The sequence below is a fragment of the Argentina silus genome (assembly GCF_951799395.1).
Source record: "Argentina silus genome assembly, chromosome: 2".
Classification (NCBI taxonomy): domain Eukaryota; kingdom Metazoa; phylum Chordata; class Actinopteri; order Argentiniformes; family Argentinidae; genus Argentina; species Argentina silus.
The window spans coordinates 15484778-15494459 of record NC_139656.1 but is presented as its reverse complement, the minus strand read 5'-3'; the positions used below and the strand labels follow the sequence as shown (position 1 = coordinate 15494459).

Genomic DNA, 9682 nt, shown 5'->3' with positions numbered 1-9682 from the left:
GTTTGTAAAAGAAGGGGAGCGAAGACTGGTGTAGATGAAAGATGCACACAGGCTGAAAAAACAAAGAATCGGCAGTGGGAGAATAATGTTGGCCGTTCATTTTGCATTCTCAGGGTTGCATGTTACCTGATATCAGGTAGACAGATCTTATCATTACTTCCAGCTCTGAACCAGACAGAGGGGGGTATTTAAAGAGTAAAGAAATGACAAACACACACTAAGATTAGATATGGCCACTGAATGGGCCCCAGAACTGAGACATGCTGTTGCCAGTTAATTCTAGAAAGAAAAGAACTGTGAAGGCAATGCGATATAATACTGCAGTATATGCTTTGTTGAATGTCACTTAATCTTACATATTGGTTATTGTGCTTTACCCATCCGTTTAAGAAAAAAAAATTTTGGCACAAATAAAGGGATACTGCCACTAAAAACTTGCACTTTCTGAATACACTGGAATGTAGTGGTCCTCATACTGCCAGACTACAGTATGTGGTGTCAGAGAAATAGAGAAGTCAAAGCATATCCTTCTCTCTATCATCTAGTTGAGCAACATCATGAACACATCTTCTAGAATCTAGTAGGTTTTGACTCTGATTATATCATGAGTATTACAAATAAATACAACTAGAGTATTTGTAATTGGTAGGTAGAGTAAATAGCAAGACGTGAATACTCACAGTTCTTCCAGATAGGGGAGGTTTCTGAAGACGAAGGCTGGCAGCTCTGTGATGTTATTCATGCTGATGTCACTGCGGAACCAAACAAACAAACATGGTTTGAGTGGAATAATTTCTCTGATGTTCAAACAGTAAACAGACTTCATTCATAACACTGAAAACAGCATGTTGCGATTGATAATGACATACGACCTGTTCAGACCACAATAACTTTATCATTACCATAAATCAAATCTCAGTCAAGCTACAGAATTGCAGAAACTGTACATAGATTATAGCTGTAGCAGTGCAAAGCAAATTCATCTTATTGTAACAATAACAACCTATACAGTATATTGCTCATAACAATGGTTTTGTTTTCTCGATTGATTGTGGGGGGCTCCACCTGTCACCTTCTCCCAGTTGCATAGTGATACGTTTGGGCCTGCCTGTCCAAAACAGGTCCCCAACAATAAACCCTGGAGAGACTCTCATCCAATGGCCCAGGGGATTTCACTGTTCAAACTCACAGCAAGGAAAGACAGACATGTAGCAGCACGAAAAATATGCAGACACGACTCCATTTTCTTCCCTACCTCACTAATATACTAGACTTTAGATGAGATGTGTGGAGACTATCCTGAGCAGATATGATAAGGAAATCTCACTGAGCTGTAGGCACAGTAGGTTTGGTAGGTATCTGAAGAACTGATTTTGATTATCCTGAAGTACAGATTAATGCACACCCAACTTCCATTTCCAATTCAAACAAAACGTGTTGAACATTCATTTTTAAGGATATTCAAATCTCAGGACTATATGCATAACTGTTATTTTTGTTGAGTCTACTGTCCAAAAGCGTTATGACACCAGTTATATCCATTCACTCTAGGTATAAAATAATCTGCAACTCAAGAGAGAGGCTTCTAACTTTGAGTCGCTCATCTTGATTACGAATCCATTCACCAGCTTCAAAGAGAGGCCCGTAGACACCAGATGTGGAGATGGAGCACAACAGGGCTGGAAAAACATCCTGCATCCGTTAATGAAGCGATGCACTGTGGCTGGTCACTGCCGGTGGTCCCTTGGATACATTCAGTTGTGCTGACAGTAGTACCCCTACACCCGTACCGTGTAACCATCTTTCACAGGCTGTTGGCTGCAATGGTTGGGAGTGAGGCCACAGGGGCAGGAAGAGGAGGGCAGCATGCGGATGCTGTCACCCTCCCTCTCTCCCTCTCTGGCTGCTTTACTCATCAGTGGCCTTGTCTAGAGAGACTCGTAGAAACACAGCTGTGACACACTGTACTAAAGCCAACATTATTTATGTAGCAAACAGGATTAATTTCTCTTCAATTTAGCATTTACATGTTATCACAACAACCTAACATTAAGCATTCTCCCCAAAATAAATGTCAATATTTAACAGTAAAATCCACGTTCCTCTCAGAATAATTGTGGGTTTGGACACACACAGGGAACTGACAGTTACCATGGAATATCTAAAAGATTTGCTACATAAAACAACTCCTAAAATGTCAAAGTTAATGCAAACACATGAACATTTACAATAAACATGTTGCACATTAACTAATGTAGTTTGTTAACTGGTTTTGGAAGATGTAAATAATGAGACCAAATAATGCAAAGCAGTTACATTCTTCAGATTATCTACAGAAACTCTGGGGGAAATTGCAATCTGGATGGGACATCCACATTTTCTAGGCTACATTGAAACAAAGGTCAGCAACAAGGACATCTTTGAAAACACTGATTGCATCCAGTGGGGAGAGTGTGCTGAACAGAGGTGGCAAGCCATCAAGTCTCAACAGAGAATAGGCCTTCTTCACTCAGCAGAATTGGGACTCCAAACCTTTCCAAAGTAACTTCTCAAAGTGGGAAGTCTATCATTGAAACATAGGCAATGCATAATATACAATACCAGGTGGAAGTTAATCTCTCTATTATTAGTAATATCTGATCAACTTCTATTTCTTCTCCATGGACAGTCATAAAGAGATTAACACTCTCCAAGCCTGTGGTGAGTGAGCCATGGTATTTCTAATCGAGTGGGTCATTTGTGGTGTGCTTTCTGATGGTTGGGGCATGGTTTTAACCTGAGCTCAGGGTTAACCTCCCCCTCACAATTATACAGGCCGCTTGTGTTTGTCGACAGACCAGACGAGTCCCTCACCAAAGCCACACGACAGCCACAGCGCTCCACATTAGAGACAGACAGAGAAATAGACATGAGGAGAGTGCCAAGCAGTGCATAGGGAGCACAGAGGAGATTCAAATTAGAGCCACTCCAAAACCAAGGCGTGTATATGTGGTATGTGTGTGGGCGGGTCAGACACTCGGACTGGCACCAAGCCATGAGCGGGAGGGTAAGTTACGTGCCAAGAACAGCAAGAGCAACAAGGATTGACAGGACAAATGCAGATAAGTCAGTAAAGAGGGGAACTTTCAGTAGTATGTCCCTTCCCTTTGTAGATTTCTGGGTGATGAGTTGGGGGGGAGTTGAAGGTAGTAAGTGTGAAAGTTCTCTGATTGATCATCTGCATGTGTCTTGCTTAAAGAGAGGCATATGTCAGGTGTACCATCAATCCCAAAAAGACATCTGTAGAACTTTATTTATCAACTTTAGTGGTTCTAGCCTATACATTATGTTTTCACAGACTTGTGAGGGTTGACCAGAAATGAAAATGAAATACACTCTACGCAAATATCTCCATGTCAAACCTATGACAATCCAGTTAAGATTATTTTTTGACTGAACTATGGGGGCTACCTTACCTGATCCCAAAACAGGCTATTTAAGAGATCGCTCAAGGTAATGGCTAACTATTTTCTTCAGCCACTTGTTTCTTATTGACTAGTGAGGTGGCTGAGGTTCCCAGGCTGACATGCAGCTAAGGAACAAGGGCACTTTGTATGCAGACAGACAGGGAGGGTGAACCACCATGGGAGTGCAGAGAGAGGGTCAAGCATTTACCACATGGGTACAAGAGGAGGCTGATTCACAGTAGCTAGAGTGCAAACAACCAGGCTGCCAGGCTAACATATCAGTAATAAAATGTTGAGACAGAGATGGTAGAGAGTAGGGCTTGTAGCTTTAACAGTGATGATTTACTACACTGAACTACAAGACAGAAATTGATTGAGAGAACTTGGGGGTGAAAGAGGTTGAGTGGAGAGATTGAGCACAGTTAGCAGGGAAAGTGAAGAGTGGAGAAAGTTTTGAGGTAAGGGGTGGAGTGCAAAAGTGAGAGAGTGGTATGTGAATGTGTGTGTGTGTGTGTGTGTTTGAGAGATAGAGAGAGACAGAGAGAGAGAGAGAGGAGAGAGAGAAATATAGAGAGAGGGAGAGGGAAGGAGAGAGGTAAACATTCTCCCATCCAGCAGTCATCCTGTTTGGGAGCAGGAACCACTGACTGGCTCCTTTCACCTCTGCTGACCACGAACAAAAGTGTCATTTAGTTTAAGATGGATAGAGGGCACCAATGGCGAGTGAGCTAGCTGGACCAGTGGAGTGGAAGAGCATTAGACCCCCTCCCCCCTCCCCACCAAACCCCATTCCAACTTGTGCTTGTTCACTCTATGAAAGGACCTCAATTGAGATGTGGGCAATGCCCCCCCACCCCCACCCCGCACACCATAGGCATGCACACACACACACACACACCAAGAGGCTGGTGTTCGTTCTTTTGTCACTTGTATCCTGCAGAGATGCAGCAGGCAGGCATGCTAGTGGGGGAATTGCTGTGCGGGTATGAGGGAGGGGGAGCTCCTCCTTTGCTGTGCCCAGAACTACTTCTCTCTCCTCACCTGTTTTCCTCAGGCAGGAGTGCTTCCATTTCAGCTGCCAAGAATCAAACTTCATGTACACACCACCAGGCAGTAGGCTCCACCCCCCTCCCAGCAGCTCCTCACCCTTCCCCAGGGCTGCTGGGGCCAACCCAATACACAGACAAATAGATGGACTAATAAAACAGACAGTATAAGACATTTACCATTTTATAGCACTTTTTGTAAGATTATGCTAATCAACAATTTCATATTCATGTTATAATGAATATTGACACTCTCCATATGATATTGCCACTTTACAGTTTAAATAGCACTATTTTAATGACAAATTAACATAGAAACTCCAAGGCTCTGTCAAAAACAGCTAAGAGGAAATACAAGTTTTAGTGCTCCTATGTCACAGCTTCAAGAAATCACAGCTTCAAAATCACAGCTGTATGTACTGTATCACTACAGTCAGGGGTGGCAGATTGTGCTGTGCTGGATGGAAGCACAGCTGGGACAAAAAGCCAAACAAAGCCAAACTTCTGGGGAATCATTCCCCCGACCTCTAGGGACAGCACGGCCTGCAGTTTTCCTGTAAGGAGTGCTGCCTAGAACCTGCCTGTTTCCCTCATTATCTGTATGTGTGTGTTTCTCTGTCCATCTCCCTAGCCCTCTGTTAGTCCATGATATTCTCCCTCCCTCCCTCCATCTCTCTCTCTCTCCCGCCCCCTGCCCACCCACCAATTAAATTGATTAATTTCAGTTCCTAGGCTTGAATTGACTTTTGAAAAAATAGTTAATTTACACATTTCTAAATATGTTCCTTGAGGTGTACTATGTTATGAATGGAACTGCAGTATTCTGAGGAGTTTTTTTCTCCCCACATTGAGACCAGAGTCTCTTTTTCAAGGGAGCCCTGCAATAGTAAGAGTAAAAAGAGTACAAGTGTATACAATGTATTCGTTTATGGAATCCTGGAAGTGAATACTTTGCTTTCATAAAACAAGCAGACCTCATTTCCTGTCGGGGACCAATACCAACTCAGACTCCCTGTGCATTAGCTATTAGCCCTGACAAGAGAGTAGCTCCACAGCTGTGACATGTCTCACTGATCAATCATGATCCTTCACCTCACTGCTCACCAAACAAGAGGCGTGGGATTGGCATTAGGAGTGGAGGGAGACAGAGAGAGAGAGAGAGGGAGAGGGAGAGATAGAGGGAGAGAGAGAGAGAGAGAGAGATGCAATTTAAATACTGAGGGCTTAAACTGGATATATCACATAGTTATGACCTAAGAAGCTGTCAAAAAGCATTGGGTTAACCTCGCAGAGTAGGCTACAAAAGGCTTCCTCACACACTCAGAATTGTAATAATATGTCACACACTGAATGTTGACTGAAGGTAATGCTGGGTATTTGCTGGTGCACGTTTAGAAAAATAATATAATTTGATTACAGCAGTACAACATGTTGCGGTTGAAAAGCCATATTTTAATACCTTATGAATCAATAGCGATTACCGACTTTGTTTCAAACACATACATATGGAGGAAAAGCATGTTCCCAACGTGTTGAAAAAGCGATCTCTATTGGCACATTGTTGCAAATGCAGGAAAAATGAATAATCTGAATGTTATCAGCGAAAAGAAAGTCTATCCCCTAGAACGTGTCTTGACACCTTGAGAAATATCATTCATGCTTTGTTTACCTGATACAAAAGCTCATTCCTACTTTGTTGGTTTATTGAGTCTAAGATATAAGGCAGCAAACAGCCGGTAAATTGACAATTCAGAGGGATACGAATGTACTCCATGTAGTAAAATGATCTGAAACCAGGGGGAAAACAGGTGTATTTCTAACATCACAACTTAAAAGCCAACTTGACCACTTGTTGGTGTTTTTTGATAATCAAATGAAGGGGAATATGATATATTTCAGTTTTTTACAGTTTTGGATATTAAGCAAATCCATATCAATATAGTCCTCTCAAGGTCAAAATGCTTTTCCTTCCTCCCTTTTTTCAGGTAGCACATTTACATCAACCTGCAATGAATAACACAGCCTCTTTGACGCCCTAGGGCGGCAGTACAGTTTATGATTAACCATGACATTGCAAAACATTTTAGGCTAGCTAAAGAGAGACGTATTAACTATGCAGACCCAAGGGTATAGGGTGTAATAATCTACTTGTAACCTCTCCCTCTTTCTCACAAGGTACAAAGACCAAGACACAATGGTGGCAACATCAGAATTTGTCAATGTAGACCATTTGCTATCATCAAAGATATAGATAACTGCAATATGTTGATCTTAGTCCATTCAGTTATTTGTAACTTTCTGTAACTTTTTCCATAAACATGTAGTAGTTTTCACTTTGTTGTAATGCTACATACAAATCATTTAACTGTGTATGTCTTTTTGACTTACATAGCCTATATTTACTGGAAGAGGCTATTTGGTACACATGGATAACAACATCTTGTGAATTTCGTACACAATGTGCAGAGCGTTCGCAACTTTAAAAGGAAGTATATATATCTTCAGCAATGCAAGTACCAGCTTGGCCAACACATACGCAGAAATGGCACCAACGCATCTATTATGAAGCAACTTGAGATACTGTGTGGACTACAGATCAGAGTAGATAGCTAGATAGAAGATGGTCATTTGAACATGTAAAACAAATTCTAGTGGATGTAATGTGAAATTACAAACTTCACCGAATTAAGTGGGGACCAGCTTAGGCACATCATTTTCATATTATATTCTCACTGAGGGGGGTTTGATGAATATATGGGATACAAAACATGATAATAAATACTGTAGCCTGATGAGGACCCTCTAATGTATGAAAATGACACTGAGCAACTTTTGGGTACTCTTTTCCTTTTAAGCTACAGTATAAAAAGGTCCCCCTATAAAAGGATATCTAACACATTCAAAGTAGAACATCGACCAGTGTAAAACATCAGTTTCTGAGAGGATGGGTGATTGTGTTCACAGTTTTCTGGTCGATGACGCATGGATTGAGTGGATTGAGACTACCATGACAAAACAGTTGATAATTATATCATTAAAGATTTCTGTGGCAGGTGTCATAACAATTCCTGCTTGGGTGTTTCGGGAGTCGGTTTAGGTCTATGTCTGATCCCCAACAATATAAAGAAGTGTATCGGCACAACACACTGCAGTTCCTTGGCTATATGGACTCGAAACGGCTTAAATTTAATCGAACCTTCGGCTGTTTACAACAGGCACAATAAAAGCTATCTTCATATCTATGATCCTTACTTCTGACTAAGGACTCCAGAGTCAGGTGTTGCAAAACAACTGCAAATGAAGACAGATCCATCCATTTCCTTATTGCATGGTAGTACACTCTTAAACATGCCCCTGTTGTGTGTTGCTATGTTAGGCCTCAGCATGCTCCTAGTGAAAGTCAGTTCTCAGGAACATGCTATTCATACTTTTCTGTGAGAGTAAATGATTAGAGAGCTGATAAGTAAACTTGAGCAAGTGAGTGAGGTTGGTCCATTAAAATGTGTGGCATACACACACTGCATATGCATATATGTCTTATAACACTAAATAAATAATATTCATTATCATGAGATCTACACATAATAATAATAATAATAATAAACTGTGATTATTATTTATATTATTGTTATTGAATCAGAATAACAATTGTTAGTAGTAGTCGTAGTAGTAGTAGTAGTAGTAGTAGTAGTAGTAGTAGTAGTAGTAGTAGTAGTATTGTCATCAATATGATTATTAGGCCTGATAATGAAATAATATTTAAACTTTCTGCTGTGGGCCTATATACATTTCTCCACGCCATGATGAGTGACTTCATCAGTGTTTTGGTTCTGTACACCATACTCATGTGTTTGCTATCAGTTTAATAACTTACCACACCACACTTGTAATAACGCCTGTGATTATTTTTGCTTTATTTTCAATTGACAGCCATTGTGCAAAAGTTTACCCGAGTGACGTGGAGAGGTGTCCCTCTTGAGTAAACTCGTTGGGGGCTAATCTGATAATTTGAACACCTATAACACATTTTCAAACACGTGAAGAAGCTGGTTGCACATGTATTTGAGTTTTATTTCGATTTCAGATGAGTGTTACTTACAGGTAGTAGGTGAAGGGGCTGAGACCAGTTGGGACGGTGGTCAGACCCTTCCCAGAGCAATCGGCACCTCCGTCCTCGTCGCAGCTGCAGAAAGGCGAACAAACAGCCGGAGTAGATTGCCCTTGACCAGCGGCACCATCACAAAGTAAACATAACCGCAAAAATATCCAAATGGCAAGCACGCACATTTTCTACTTCAGTTCAGACTGAGCAAAAAGGCCTTTTCGATTGTCTTTTACGGACGTCGACTTTTCATGTGGGTGTTGTGTTGTGTTGACTTCAATACGTATTATTTTTGATAGCCTAGGTAGTCTGCCTCTAAAATTATCTAAATTCTTAATGCATCGATGGGTCAGTCTGACCCAAAAAATCCGTTTGAGTAGGCTACTGTCAAACCTTGGACATTTTCTTGGCCCAATTTTGTGGTTTACCTTGCACTATTCTACCCTATTCATCCCGTATATGGCGTGCTGGTCCCATGAAAATAAGTAGTACCACAGACGACAATTCGGCACCTTTCGCTTTTTTCCGTTTTCGTTGTCCCATTAAATCAGCAAACCAGGCGTAGGCTATCCGTGCGTCGTCAAAATAAGCAGATTTAATAGATTTCTTCACCCGAACTGAGAAACATTGACTGCTGTATTTTTGCTATCGTTTCCCCCTCCTGATTTGTTTCCTGTAGAAAAACCCAGTCAGCTTTCAGCCATTCCTCACGTTTCCTTCCTTTGCTCCCTTACCACCAACAGCCCGCTTTTTCTTGCTCACTCGGTAAGCACCCTGCCGGACAACCTGCCACACGATCTGCTGAGTATGTTAATATATTAGCCTACATATTCATGACTTGACAACGTCGCAATTTGGCGAACCCCCCCCTCCCCCCCATATATATATTTTTGCTTTTTGCCAAAGAGATTATATACATTATACCTAAAACCAGCTTAGGTGCCTAACAAAGTTATATGACATGTAGGACTAGCCTTTGTTGTCTGAGGAACCTTTCTATAATTCTACACAAATACATTAAAAAGACAAAACATTAAAAAGACAAAACATTGTAATGAAAGGACGATATATATATATATCAGACAACA

The 9682-nt window shown here is 41.2% G+C and overlaps 1 protein-coding gene across 1 annotated transcript in view; it reads right to left on the bottom strand.

Annotated features, from left to right (window-relative positions):
• lgr4 (leucine-rich repeat containing G protein-coupled receptor 4) overlaps positions 1–9317 on the bottom strand; it is a 29618-nt gene extending 20301 nt beyond the window's left edge. Inside the window, exons 1-2 of the mRNA XM_083697392.1 lie at positions 8592–9317; positions 681–752 (exon numbers count right to left, since the gene is read on the bottom strand). Of these exons, the coding sequence (XP_083553518.1) occupies positions 681–752; positions 8592–8779 (260 nt within the window). The 5' untranslated portion in view covers positions 8780–9317. The remainder of the gene's footprint in view (positions 1–680; positions 753–8591) is intronic.
• Positions 9318–9682: the final 365 nt, after the last annotated feature.